Source organism: Panthera pardus, unplaced genomic scaffold (genome assembly GCF_024362965.1).
Source record: "Panthera pardus isolate Hobbes unplaced genomic scaffold, ASM2436296v1 HiC_scaffold_13, whole genome shotgun sequence".
In the NCBI taxonomy this organism is placed as follows: Eukaryota; Metazoa; Chordata; class Mammalia; order Carnivora; family Felidae; genus Panthera; species Panthera pardus.
In genome coordinates, this window is record NW_026526688.1 from 195105066 (window position 1) to 195120619 (window position 15554).

General features: G+C 37.3%; 1 protein-coding gene across 6 annotated transcripts in view; it reads left to right on the forward strand.

Moving 5' to 3' along the window:
- The first annotated feature begins 609 nt into the window (after window positions 1-609).
- The window catches only part of RAB28 (RAB28, member RAS oncogene family), a 113422-nt gene continuing 98477 nt past the window's right edge, over window positions 610-15554 (forward strand). For all 6 annotated transcript variants that reach the window (XM_053901687.1, XM_053901686.1, XM_053901688.1 and 3 more), the window contains exons 1-3: window positions 610-890; window positions 5513-5609; window positions 10741-10829. In XM_053901687.1, the coding sequence (XP_053757662.1) occupies window positions 816-890; window positions 5513-5609; window positions 10741-10829 (261 nt within the window). In that variant the 5' untranslated portion in view covers window positions 610-815. The remainder of the gene's footprint in view (window positions 891-5512; window positions 5610-10740; window positions 10830-15554) is intronic.

The window sequence follows — 15554 nt, forward strand, 5'->3', positions numbered from 1 at the left end:
AACATCGGATTCTGTTCGGTCGAGAAAATCCACGGTTTGAGAGATCAGAATAAGCGCTAGAGCTCCGTTAAACGGCAAGCCACTATTGCTGTGCCCCCGAAGGCAGCGCGATCGCGAGCGACGTCCGCGGCGTTCACGCTCCTCTGGGTTCTCCACCCCCGGCGCCCACACCACTTTCAGAGGCTCCGCCCCAGTGCGCTGCCCCTCGCAACCGGCTTCCCGGGCGCCTGGAGACAGGCCCCGCCCCACCGCCTTCCATGGCAACCGTGGCGCGCAGCCCAGGCGTCTACGCGCCCCCCCTCCCCCTCGGACTAAACCATTTGCTTCAGGGACCTTCTCAGGAGGTGATGGAAACACGGGAATATGATACGACGTCTGAGAGCTCCTCAGCTTCCACTTTTCTACCTGGTTGGAACCCTATATTTTAGTTTTATGCTTCACAGCTGCCCCTGCGAGAGGAGCGCCCATCTCTCCCTGCTCGGTTCGAATGCCTCCCCCATCCCAGGCCGGCGGATGGGTCGGCTCGCCAGGGAGGCTCGCGGTCGGCGCGGGTTGGCCCAGAGGAGGGGGAGCGCGACCGACGTAGCGCGTGGGGGGGCGGGGCCGCGCTCAGGGGGGAGGGGAGGTAGGCAAGATGGCGCCCGGCGAGTGATTCACCCTAGATACGTCCAGCGGCCGCTGAGACACCGGGGCGGGGGGTCCTGCCCCCACGGTCGCCCTTCCTCCTCTCCCCCACCCCCGGAGACCCCCCCCTACCCTTCCTCCCTCTACCTCGGGGTGGGGGTGGGGAGGGCGAGCCTGGTTCCCGGGACACCATGTCGGACTCTGAGGAGGAGAGCCAGGACCGGCAACTGAAAATCGTCGTGCTGGGGGACGGCACCTCCGGGAAGGTCAGTCCTCCAGCGGGCCCGCCGTCCCCGGCCTGCAGGAACCCCGGCGCGGCCCCGGCACCCCCCCCCCCCCCCCCCCAGCCTTCTCCCCGCCGCTCTGCGTCGCCTCATTACCCCAAGGGCGGGGGCCCACCTGGTCGTGCGGCCTGGGGCCAGACACGAAGTAGGCGCTGGGTGAAGGCTGACGGAGCTGTCCAGCTCCCATTAAATTAAAAAAAAAAAAAAAAAAAAAAGAAAAGAAAGAAAGAAAAAAAAAAAAAGTCACTCCCCAGCTCTCTCTGCCCGGATCTCGAACTCCTACTTCTTCAAGAGTCGGGCCAGCATCGCCCTCCTGGGAAGCTTTCCAGCTTCTCGCCTCCGACGACTGGCAAGACATCTGCCAGGGCCTCTTACTTGTTCTTCCTTTAGTCCAGGACGCACTTTGCCTCCGCGCCCCCCACCCCCGCCCCCCAGTCTCCGCGCCGCCGGCCGCTTTACGGTTTCGGATACCAGCACTGCGCTGGCGGCTGCCAGGAACTTGGCTCTGGAGTCAGATTCCCTGGGTGCGCCTCGGGGCTCTATCGCTAACTGGTCGGGGGCAGCGGAGGGCAAATTCTTAACCTACTTGGGCTTCATCGGTCAGGTGGGTATGGAGAGGGGTCGCCTCAAAGGGTGCAGTGTGCAAATGCACATGAGATGTGAAAACCCACGTAAAGCTTTCAGAACGCGGCGTGCACCCAATAAACGCCGGTTGCTGTTTGATGGCGTCATACCTCGTCGTCGCTGCCGCTCATGCAGCACCTGTCCGCACAAGCATTCATTCAACAAGTACCTGGGCGCTCCTAGTGAGGGCCGGGTGCCGAGGGGGTACGGCCGCCCTCCTGCCGAAGGGGATCCTTGCTTAGGGTCTAGCCTTTGGGGACGGTTGGTTGAGACCGAGTGCGCGAGAACATCCGACAGCCAGTCTCCTGGCTTCCTAGGCTGAGCTTTTTAAGTCTGGGTCGTGGAGCTCCGGAAATGGTGTAAAATCCTCTCTCGGTGCTTGCTCTTTGGTGAGGGTCCACGGGATCCCGAAGGGTCAGTGACTCTCCCCCAAACAAAGCGAAGAGCTGCCGCCCGCGGTGCCTTCACACCTGTCGCTTCTGTCAAAGGCGCCCACGGTTTCTGGAATCTTGCTGCAGCCTGTCGCCGTTCCTCCCCTCTCCCTGTTCCCAGCCAGAGTCTGCAGAAACGCAGGTGGTCATTGTCCACCAGTGTCCGGCTTCACCGATCCGTGTGACTGGTGTAGCTCGGACCCTGGCTTCTGTGGCGACGCCTGCTCGTTACATCTTCCCTGGCAGTCGGCCCTGCAGAGCTGCCCCTGGCTTTGTGGGATTCGAGTTCCCTGGGGCACCTGGGAGAGGTGGCATCCACATGCAAAATGGGGAGCATTGCGTTGATTTCCTTCTGCCTTTCCGGGTGGAGATTTTGTTACTGATTTTTATTGCTGAGGAAAAGCGACCTCGTACCCTCTAATGACCTTTGAAGGTTTTGGGGAAGCAACTTTTTGAATAGTTCGACTGTTTTAAATAAATCGGCATTGTTTCTAACACTCTTATTTAATAAAAAAAAAAATTAAGTTGTGTATTTGTATGGTTTTATTCAATTTCCTTCTGAATACCTTCTTATCTTTCATCTCCTAAATCTTTTTACAGTCAGCTCATAACTGAATTTATTTCCTGTTTCAAGTTGTAATGACAGTCTGTAGCACCAATACACTTGTTTAAAGAGACAAAAATTGCCCTTTATCCTGCATTCTATCATAAGTCTTTAAACTTTTGCTCATTTTTTTTTTTTTTTCCCCTCCTAGTATATATCAGTCTTCATACACGTGTGACTCAGTTGAAGTTTGTTCATCATGTTGTATCTGGGCTTTTTATTTAGCCTGCCATATGTTTTTTTTTTTTTTTTTTCCTCTTATTGCTAATTTAATGTGAATAATTGCAGTTTTTCATCTCTTTATAAAATTCCGTCTAGTGTAGGACAGGGCATAATTTCTCTCCCTTCCATACTGTTGAATTAGGACTATGATTCTGCTTCAGAGGGTAACAGTGGTAACTCTTCATGGTGTTCTGATTGAGTCTGTCATCTCGACTAATCTATTTGAAAGTTGTAAAGGCATTTTCTGCCAGAGATTCTCAGACACAGACATCAGGATCTGAACGTTTTTTCTGTTGGTATACCAAGCTTTTTTCTCCTCCATACCCTGTCCAGCCCTCAAGTTACTGGCTGCTATCAACATCCCCATTCTGTTTCCTTTACTATCCTTTTATGAATTCGGCCTCTCTTTCATTCTTACTTGTATCCTGATTCAACGCCTGACTCTTTTTTCTAGCATGATTTTTTCTTGTTAGTTTTAACTGCTGGCATTTAGATACACATGGACGGAGGCAGTGGAATATTGAGATAATCACTAACAGTTTCTCCAGGAGAAATATAAGCTCCTCCTCCTAATAACATGTGTTTCTATTTCTTTCTGTTTTGATTCATACTTTTGATTTTATTACACATTTCTTAAGATTTTTTTGAGGCAGAATGTTCTTTTTTGGTCTCTTTTTTTTGGTATTAGTAAATGTAATATTGGTAAAAATTATAAGCAGAAGTTCACCCCAAAAAAACCAATATAAAGAATCAGATAAAAATGTTTCAGATGTGGTAGATGATTGTTTAAGAATGATATTTATATAATGACTTGTGAGAACTTATTTGAGTATGAAAGAGGCAGAAAGTCCAGATGATTGAGGAAGTGCTTACCACTGATTCAGCCGATTCTCTGTCCAGAGATGGTATAAGAATACATGTTAATATTCTGTGTTCCCAGTGACCTATGCTTTTGACAGATTATACTTTATTCCGATAAAAATCCTAGCTTTGCGTTTGCCTCAAAAGTGTGAGGGTAGGGCTTTCAGAATCTTGCAGTCCTGTTTCCAAGAAAAGAACCTTCGAATTTTTCTAAATACTCATCAATGTAAAAATACTGAACTTTGAAAACCCTAAATGAATGGGAAAAATTACCTTAAATGGCACGATGCTAATGCTATATGTGCCTTGAATTTCTCTTTGTCTTATAAAAGTATATCAACCATCCCTGTGTTAAACACTTTGAAACATCTGTACTAAATAGTGGTATTTTTCTCTAGAACTATGAGCCTCTTAACAGATTTTGCACTTTAAGTTAAACAAGCTCGGTGGCATAAATAAAGCTAAATGAAAAACAAAAAGCTTTAAAAAGGAATGCTTACCTTTTTCATTCTAATCTCTTAGTTTTTATACTATTGTTCAGGGAAGCCAAATAAATTGTCATTTGGGTGTAGTGAGTTTATTTCTCAGTGCCTGGGAGAACCTCTTTCCTATGGTGCTCAATAAATATTTGACCAAATATCTTAGAAATTTATTACAAGTTCTGAGTGTTTAAATAATAAAAGAATTGGAGTGAGGGTGTGCAAATTGTTATTTGTGTGAAAAATCTGGTTCTTGTGTCAAAAGGAATTTTAGGTCTTTTTGTTTGAAGGAATTGAAATGTGGCCAAGTTTTCTTTTGCATTACTGCACTTATGTCATAATTAATTATACTAAGTTATCTTCGAAATTTTATTTTAGTTTTCGTTATTTTGGGAGTTGACATCTAATTTTAACTTTCAGAGTAAAAAAGGGTAATTTTCACTTAACTTTGGGAGTCTTGCTTAAAGAGCATAAAAGCTTCGTGAAGCTGCCTTTCTCCTTTTTGGTGAAGTGTACAAATAAATAGTGCATTTAATGTTTAAGAAGCCTTTAAGTTATTGAGTTATTTCAGTTGTTACCAGAGTGATGATTCTACTTTGATATGAAATGGTACTCTAGAGTTTTGAGTACAACTTTGAGTTTTTATTTAAAAAAAAATGTGTGTATATATATATATATATATATATATATATATATACACATCTGTTCTGGTTATAATAATCTTGTGACTTTTAATCTTTATGGTTGTTGGATTGAAGATACTTATTTTTGCCTATAATATTAGTCTCAAAAATGCTTTTTAATTTTAAAGATAAATATTATCACAGTCATTCTATAGGATCATTTTCATTTAACATCTTTAATGTAGAGAAAAATTAGACATTTAAAGACACTTTTTTGTGGGGAAAAAAGAAATTATATAAACAGTCTTTCCCCCTTTTTAATTAGTACTGCTTGTTATTGGCTGAGGGCACAAATACTCAGAATATTTAACCTCAGAAATGAAACTTAGAATTCTCTGAAATTTGTATTCAACTGATATCTATAGATCTACATATCTTTAGTCGTGTTGTTTGAGTTTTCTTGTTGATAGATCTCAAATTCTGATTTCCAGCAAGAAGGAGCTTGACTGACTATCTGGGGATTTAAAGAGATCCAACCCATTAGCCTGTTGTCCCCACGGATAGTAGTTGCAAGTGAATTTACCTGGGGGAGTGTTAAGTCCCTCCTCCCCTTGCAACTGATTAGAACTGCTTAAAGTTGCTTGTTGGATTAATGGGAGTGTAAATACTAAGATTACTTAATAAGGTTTAGTAGTGATTTTATGTTTACATTTCTACAACAAAGACATTAATTTTGGTTTTCTATGCATCAATTTTTTAGACCTCCTTAGCTACGTGTTTTGCTCAAGAAACTTTTGGGAAACAGTACAAACAAACTATAGGACTGGATTTCTTTTTGAGAAGGATAACACTGCCAGGTAAGAGACTAAAAAATCTTAACATAGTAAATTGTATATATCTTACAATAAGAGACATAGGGAGACATGCAAAATAAATTTGGGGGTCGCTTCTGTGTGAAAATATATATAATTAGCAAATCTATCTTCAGAGGTTAACTTTCATCAGCATCTACCATGACGACGACTTGTCTATGGGCGTGAGAGAAAAGTTTATATACTCCCCTACTCTCCTGCTATTTTTGACCACTCTACACATTTTTTTGAGGATACATAATAGTTGTTTATAAAATTCTAAAAAGTTAAAAAAATCAAATGCTGTACAATTATAAACAGATATTGTATAAACTAAATGTGAAAAGACTGGAAAGGATTATTTTTTTTAAATATTATTTTGATTAGCCTCTGCTTCAGTTTTTTGTTCGAGAGAAAGTTGGAACAGAAGTATAATGTAGCTATGGAACTTCTGTGCTCTAATATGTGAATGCTGTTTTATGCAAGGCAGCATGAAATTGCTGGCATTTAATAGACCACTAAAATTTAGGGTCCCTAGGCACTCATAAAAATACAGTTTGAGCATTCAAGATGTTTCAGTTCACCATGCAAAGAAACTATTTAGATGCCAGTTGCAGCACATTTTGTGGGAAATACAGGGAAATAATAACAAAAAGAGAGTGGTTTCTGTTTTAAGTTAGTTTCTGAACAATTGGGGCTTTAAAATGCTCTGTCCATTCATTTGTAATGGTTAAATTATATGTTTAAAGTATTTTATTAAAACCAGTTTATCTTGATTGACTTTCTGAACCAGTCCATCCCTCTCCTCTCTGAGGAAACACATTTGAGTAAAAACGGTTGCAAGTATAGCGTCAGATTCATATACTGGAGCATGAGTGATATAGTGGGCAGGGGTTTAATAAATTCCAATATTATTGAAATATGTTAGCCTCTCAAGCATCCCATCTATCAGACATCTCTCTGTGAAAGCTTTAGAGCAGCTAATGAAAACTCTTGGTAATTGAAGGTATTCTGCATATCTCACTGGTAATATGCTCTATTATATTTTGTGACTGAATGCAGCTACCAATGAAGAATGCATTAAAAGATACAGTGTGACAAAAGATTTCCAACTTTCCATTCTAAGTTATTGTTCAGCAAGAGGCTTAATGAGAAACATATGCATATTTTGTTTCAATTGTATTCACTTTTAATCTATTCAAAACTGAAAATCTCATTTTATTATTCTCACTAGTGTGGATAGGTCAACGCTACATTCAGAATTTTTACAGCAGTCACTGGCAGAATACATGCTCAAATCATGTAATATACATGCTGGAAGCTTATTTTTTGCAACAGTGTTTTCAGGGATGCCAATTGTACAGAGAACTTTAATATGTATATAATTATTGACTGTTTTTGATGCTAATCGGCAAAAGCATCAGCTTTCTGTACCATTAATATTAGTTTTTCCGACTTTTTTAGTTCAAAGGCTTAAATAAAGGAATAAGCACCACGCAGATATTAAGATATTTTAAGACTGGTTTTGGACATCTTATATATATATAATATGTATGTGATGATTTTGGATTTGTTGCACAGTGTGACCCATTTTAAAGTTTTGATGACTTTGTAAAAATACTTGGTATTTTTTGAAATCAACATTTATAGTATAATATTTTAGAGTTAGAGAGTACTTCTATTAAAAATGATGTTAGGAAATTGATAGTCCAATGAATGTGTATTTTAATATTCCTGATTAAGTTTTTATTTTGATGGGTAGAGTTCCAGAAAAAAAAAAAATTTTTTTAAGGCAGTTGGTTTTATGCTGCTTAATAGACTCAAAATATGTTAGAAATTTCAGCAGGAAGAATTATTTTAATATAACTTGATTTTATACAATTAATAGTATATTAACAAATGAGATAAGTAAATTACAAGGTTCATAGTATATCCTTTATAACTTCAACCTTAATTTTAACTGTGTCAAATGTAGAATGATTAATATTTGTATCGCTAGCTAAAACATTATAGACAGCATTATTGAATTTATAGAGTGTACTAGGCAAATCTAATGTTTGTTAAGTATTCTGGTAAGTCTTCTGTCCATTCAGATTGTTAGAGGTGTAATACCTCCTGTCCATCTATTGACATTCTCTTCATGCAAGTTTTCAAGGTCATTACTTTGTAAATATTCATCCATTTTAGTATATTTCATGTTCCGGTATGCTGTATAGTCTGGATGCAACCACTGTGCAGATTTTACTGCTTAAAATAGTGTATCTGTTAGTCAGAGATTCTGCTGATAGAGCTTCTTAAGAGCCTTAGTCAAAATACTTTCAGGAAGCTTGTGGGTACAGTCCAGTAAACAGCGTTCTACTGTGAAAAGGATTTCTAAGTCTTTAGTACAAGAAGTGGGCAGACTTGTGTTTTTAGTTCCATCTTGACTATGCAGCACTTTAAGTAAGGTTAACCAAGGCTCCAAGTGTACTTTTACAAGGTCACTGTTGAATCCTCTTGGTGGCTTTGATTCATACCAAAAGCAACTTACCTGTATTTTGTCACCTCATTTATTTTATTTTTTTCCCTGGTTACATGTCGTTTCTTACTGAGGAGCAGGAATTTTGTAGCATTTTACATTCAAGATTAGATTGCTGACAATTTCCTTAATGTTATTAGTTGGAAATTTATGTTAGATGGATTTTTGGTTTTTAAAAATTTTATAGTATTGATTACTTGAATACTCATACATAGGTTATTAGGTATGTCACTTTGAAAATATACTTGGAAGCTTTATATGTTTATGTTTGGGAAAACTGAAATGAGTATTAACTTGAATTTCATCCGTATGTGATTTTGTTTCCCAAATAGAGGACTCTCATTTATTTTTATTTTTATTTGTTAATAAGCCTAAAATTCAAATGTGGAAGTTAAAAATATGTTTCTAGATATATGAAATGAGTAAGAAATTAGTATCATTTGTTGAAGCTATACTGATAGCAAAAGTGTTTTTTTTCCCCCCCAGCTTTGGCTAGCATTGTGGGTTATCAGTAATGCCTAACTATTTTTATTTGTGAGGCACTAGAATATGTATATTAAGGAAATAAGAAATAGTAAAGAAATAAGCCAACAACAACCAACACACTGTATTTGGAAAGGTATGGATTTAAAAAATACCTGCAACACATGAATATAAATCAAAGCTTCTTGGATGGGAGACAATTGAATAAACAATGTAGAGTCTTGAAATGATGTAGTCAGAATTTGGAAACGTGTAATGAAACTCATATTCCTAAAGTTGTAGTTAAGGTGTTCACAATAACTAATTCAGATAGGATCTCACTATTAGAATTTAAAGAAAGAAAAGCTTTCTATTCCTTGATATAAAGTTAAGTGATAGGAGTTATTGACCTTGAAGAAAATGGGATTAAATGCCTTTTATTAAGTGTTGCCTAAAATCCTATAAGAAAGTTAATTTTGTTAAACACTGTTGGTTTGAAGTAAATAAATGACTGTAAGAGTGTGCAAGTAAACTGGATAGAGTACTGCCTGTTTATCTAGGGGCTTCTGAAGCTGTCTGACATAGATCTAGTGACTTCTGGCCCTTTCTCACCTGCTTAATTTGAGACCACATCAGAGGAGAATGAGTTCAGCTTTGAATCTTGAAAAATTTAGATTTTTAAGTAAGTGGGTTTATCCCAGTTATTGGATACAGTCTTAGTTTGTGACATTTTGGTTTTCACATTCATAGAGCTTTAAGAACATTTTTGTCATTACTCTGTGAGCCTTGACGGTGTATGTGGGAATGATGACGAGTGATAAACTCCAGGAGCTCTCATTAATGCCCATGGAAGTTCCCCATGTAAATCCTTTGCCCATTGGCAGATGCAACAGACCCACCTCAAAATAATGGAAAGACTGTATTACAAACCCAACAAAACTTAGAGTCAAGGGTAAAACTTGGCTGGTTAATCCAGTGTTATACTTGCTTTTCAGTGGAATGGTGAAACTGACATTCTCCAAGTTGAGTGTTTTGCATTGGTATAAAAATTCATGTCTTTATAATCTTTTTTATTGTTGCTTTTGAAGCAAGACCATTTTTTGCTGTCTTTAGGTTTTTATTTTGAGTTTTCCTTATTTGCAAATCATTCAGAAAGATACATTTGTAGTATGGGAGTTCATTTTGAAGGTACTAATTGAGACTTTGTCTAACTTTGGAGAAAACTGTATGGTTTTCTTAGGAGAAACAGTTTGAAATGTTAAAAGCATGTTGGACATGGTCTTTAACTTCTGGGGTTCTGCATTGATAAGAGAATAGCTTATCTCATAAATTTTTGGATCAGCTGAATATTTTACAAAATAGAAAAAAGAAATTTAAAGATTGCTTTTTAGTATTTTAAAATGCTTTCATTATGCTTGTGTGGGGAAGATTTACACCATTTTATGAAGGCTTTGAAGCACATGTAATAGTTTGTTTCACCGGAAATTCTTTGAACAGTTATAAATGTATCATAATATTTAGTGAAATACTGGGTATCTATCCTGTTATGAAGATAGCTATCGTATGTGTTTATATTTTATAGGTTAAATTTGAAAACATGTAGTTTTAAAAAAAATGTGTTTACTATTGCATATAATAGGTGACATTCAAATTTTAAAGGTCCATTAATTTGAGTTGAAACTCTGGGTCCATTTTTGTACTCTATTATTAATCTATGAGTATTAGAAGCTATGGAGTTTAGATTACAGCAAAATTCATTATGTGCTATAGGGTAGGTTAGTATATACGGCTCTATTTTTATTTTTTAAGTATATATTTTTTTACCCCACATATAAGTGCTTTATTGTTCTATTCTCTGTTTAAGAAAATTACTGTTTTTTTAAGTTTTAAGAGGTTTATGAATTAAATCTTTCTTTTGTTTTGAAGGTGATTATAAATACGGTTCTATAGAAATGGGGTAAAAGTATAAACCTAAATTCCCCCACTATAATATCTTTTGGCAACGTTATTTCACAGTTCCAAATATCTGACCATAGGAACATGCAGAATAAAAGGCAAAATAGATTCATAGTTTATCATTGTGACTTAGTGTTCTCTGAAACTGTATTCAGTTATTTTGTTACTTATCTTTTCTGCATTCTTATTTTTATATTCAAGGAAACTTGAATGTTACTCTTCAAGTTTGGGATATAGGAGGACAGACAATAGGAGGCAAGATGTTGGATAAATATATCTATGGAGCACAGGTATGACATTCTGTGATTATTCCAGTATTAAAATATCTTCTCCCAGCACATATAGCTGGGTACACGCATGTGCACACACACACGCACACACACACACACACACACACACACACACACACAGACACACTATAACTTGATTTTTATCTGATATGTGGAGAGACTGATTTTATCTTTGTGCTAATCCTTTGGTTTCATCGTCCCCAAATTATGTTTGGAATGATTTGGGTCAGGGAACTGGTGTGACTTTAATACCTTTTGTATGCTTACTTATATTGTTAGGTATTATGTCAGCAGTTAAATAAATGCATGATAAGTGATATATTTATTAGCTGATTTGGTTATAGTGACTGCTTTCAGAATATTCAAACTGAATGAAAAATATAGAAGGGAAAAATTTAATTTCATTTTAAGTTGTAAGGACAAAAAGCATATTTATATATTTTTGTGCTATAAAATGGTTTACTAAATATTTATAATTGTTCAGATTTAATACATATATGAATCTATTATATGAGCAAACTAAGTATGAAAAATTATATATATGAAGCACATACAGTATCTTAACATAATATATGATATCTTTTCAGAAGAAAATCTATATAGAAGGAGAAAAATCACTCAAATAATTATATAACACATTTTTTTTGGCAACATGAGCTTATATGGACATAATTTATAAGTTGCTAAATTATTATACAAATAGAAAACATGCATGGTAGTGATATACTTTAAAAAGTTAATTATTGACATGCTGTTTAGTTTTGCTTTTTCTTCCACTCTAGTGTGTGTCTTTTACACCATCATGAAGCATTAGAGGGGGTAATAGCCATAACCCTTATTTGGTTCTCTGTTGGAGTTTAATGTTTTAAGTGGGAGGATTTTACCTTGGTTATGTGGAACTATGTTTGTAGGAAGTGACAAAGACAGGAGACAGAGTCAGACTGTTAAGCACTGTTCTGTATGCTGATGCTTGGCATATGCCATTGCCTTAATTTTGGATGGAAAATAGATTCTGAATTATTTTCTAAAATATTCAGAGAAAAGTACATGAAGCTCATCTGGTTCTGAATCATTTGTGAAGGGCCTAGAGTATTGGTTTTTGCACTATTAATATATAGATTTGGATCTTAGAACTATTTTTTCTATGCGTTTTCTTCTGCATTGTTCTTTGTCTCCTGAAACTCTTGTTGCTTATTTAGCATTTTTCACTTGTAACGTATGACTTAATATTTTATGCGTATTCATTTTTCTTTTAAAAGATGAGTCTCAAGATTTTTGTGTCTGGCTTTTTGTTGTTTAATTTTTTCTGTTTTAAACTGATTATATTTAAAGTAGGTATTAAGCTAAAGAAAAATTTCTGGACAGAGATGTGTGGGAAGCCATAGTTGTTATTTTACTCCCCTTTTTGGTAAAATTGGTTTCGAAAATAGTAGTCTCTTTCCTCTTTGTCCATTAAAGTATACCTTCAAGGGTGCATATTGGACTTAAAAAAAAATAAATATTAGATGTGTCAAGCTTCTCATAATATTTGACTCTGAATGTCAAATAAAGTAACTTTTTATTATTTAGATTTATCTAGAGAACAGGAAATTTTATGACTCTCAGGGCAAATAATAATATGAAATTCAATTAATGAATTTTTTTTGACTTAAAAATTGAGAGAATATAGTGCTCATGATTTGGATTCTCTTAAATTTACCTTCAGATCATTAAAAATTTATTATTTGATTTATGTAAATTAATTCAGTTTATTAATATAAAATTATATATAAAACTAATGATGTAAAATTGACAGGATATAAAGTTAACCATTTTAAAAGTATGTAATCAGTGGCATTTAGTGCATTCACAATGTTTGTGGCCATTCTTTTAAATCATTTTTTTTTACAGTGCATATTTTATGCTATTATGTAACTGCTTAAAAATCAGATATTATAGGTTAAATTTGTAGAAATTAAAAAAATTTCATCTTTTCTGAGAGGACCTGACTTCAGTAGGATGTCTTCATTCTGTTCTTGTACCTCATATCTTGTGAGAAAGAGCTTGTTATATTTATATTCCTTCTTAGAACTTGTCAAATAAGATTTCTGTTTTGAAGGTACATGGGAGGTTTTTTCCTTTGGATGGTACCTTATATTATTTATATTTTACAATTTCTGTGAATGTTATAAGCATATGTCTTGTCTCATTAAACAACAATGTAGTACAGTATTTCTGAGAAGTTCATGAACATTTCCATGAAATTGTGCCAGGAAATGGGGAATTCTGAGGTGATAAAATGAATTATCATAAATTAATGATAACATAGTAAATTTTCCCTGCTTTCCAGAGATTCTAAACTAAATTATGCATAATACATAAACAACATTTACTAGTAGTTTCTTTTGTAAAATATATGTAGATTAAAAAAAATTTTTTAAATGTTTATTTATTTTTGACAGAGAGAAAGAGACAGAGCACGAGTGGGGGAGGGACAGAGAGAGAGGGAGACACAGAATCCGAAGCAGGCCCCAGGCTCTGAGCTGTCAGCACAGAGCCCAACACGGGGTTCGAACTCACAGATCATGACCTGATCACAAGATCATGACCTGAGCCGAAGTTGGATGCTCAACCGACTGGGCCACCTAGCTGCCCCGATATATGTAAATATTTTATCTAGGCCAGAGAAGCTCAGACTACAATTCACTACCATAAATTGGAGGAATGTTACTTTTTAAAAATATTGCTTTCAGAAGCATTCTAAATAGTATTTTAATATACTCAATCACTTTATATTGTGTAGTCATATAATTATTCTTCAGAGTGGATCTGTACTTTTTCCAGAGTTCTTGTAGATGCTTGTGTTGGTTATGAATACTTTGTATTTTGGTATACATGCTACAGGATAGAAATCTTTCAGAAATGATGTTTTGACTGGCTGTTTTGAGGAAGGACATCAGTTTACTGTGTATTTAGGATTTTCTTTTAGGTTCTCTAACTTCTGTATGGTGTATGGAAAGCCTCATCTTATACATACCTGGGCTATTAAGCTAATGAATCTATTTTTCTTTTTTTTTTTAATTTCTTTTAATGTTTGTTTGTTTATTTATTTATTTATTTATTTATTTATTTAACGTTTATTTATTTTTGAGACAGAGAGAGACAGAGCATGAACAGGGGAGGGGCAGAGAGAGAGGGAGACACAGAATCTGAAATGGGCTCCAGGCTCTGAGCTGTCAGCACAGAGCCCGACACAGGGCTCGAACTCACGGTCCGTGAGATCATGACCTGAGCTGACGTCAGACGCTTAACCGACTGAGCCACCCAGGCGCCCCAATGTTTATTTATTTTTTGAGAGAGAGAGAGAGAGAGAGAGAGAGAGAGAGAGAGAGACACCGAATATGAGCAGGGGAGGGGCAGACAGAGAGGGAGACACCGAATCCGATAAGCTCCAGGCTCTGAGCTGTCAGCACAGAGCTGACTCGGGGCTCGAACTCACTAACCGTGAGACCATGACCTGAGCTGAAGTTGGACGCTCAACCAACTAAGCCGCCCAGGTGCCCCTTGAATCGATTTTTCTGAAAACATTTCTTAACATCAGAAAGAGGTTTACTTGTAGGCTGGGAATGAACTTAGATTCAAATGGAACTGATTATTTCACCCCGTTCACATTTTTCCCCTAGTAGCATTAAACTTCAGCAATCGTCTGTTGAACAGTGTTGGTTGAAACAAAATTGGATTGACACCCAAGAAAGAATTAATGAGGTATTTTGACAAGAACTAGTTCTAAGAATTGAAGTATTTCCCAGTTAAATTCCCAGATTTTAAATTAACTTAAAATTTTCTAGGAGTCTTCAGAAAGATGTTATAGGCTATTTTTCATAGTGGTTACGAGCAAACACACAGTACATAGTGTTTAGTGCCCTGTAACCTGTGGCTAACAGAGGCTAATAACAAACCTCAGAGAAGGACTGGGTGTTTCATTTTTGTAGCTCTTTCCGTCCTGGAATCTAAGTGGTTTGCAAACACTGCCCTACTGAGCATAAACTCAATGAAGTGTAGTCACTTGTAAGGCAGAACATAACTACTATTGTGTGCCAGTGCCCCCCACAGATGAGCTTGCCTGTTAACCAGCTACAAAAGGATTTGGTTGCCTGGATGGCAGCTGGGGAGAGAGCGCATCTCAAAGCTGGACTCTCTGAGACCCTCTGCTGTCTTTTACTATGCATTTTTAGTTGGCTATTTGCCAGCTTAGAACTGATTACACACCTTTCTCGGATTAGTGTTCCTTCTTACACAGCAAAGTATGTGTTGTTAGGACTGTGGTATAATCTGTATGGTCTAATCCATTTCTGCGTATAAAAGGCTGTAGATTATTTGTCATACAAATCAGGGAGAAAAAAATACCTGCTTTGTGGGATTTGGGACCCTTTCAGTTTTGGGAAGGTTAAATGGTGTACGTACTGTGTGGGTTGAATTTTAGAACTAAATCTGTGGAGTCACCTACAGGACTTAAATGTTGCCACCAGTGCTTACGTTTCCTTGAAGACTTCAGTGTTCCTTGGAGAATGGTTTCTGCCTGGTTAATGACTCGTCGTGCTCATCAGATATGATGATCAGTAGAGAGATGAAAACAGAGTGCTGTGTGAAGAGACTTTATGTAATATTTACCAAAAGTGTTGAGGTTTATGAAGAGAAGGGTGATAGTATCTTCTGGGGAATTTTAGGTGGAAAAAGTGAAGTGAA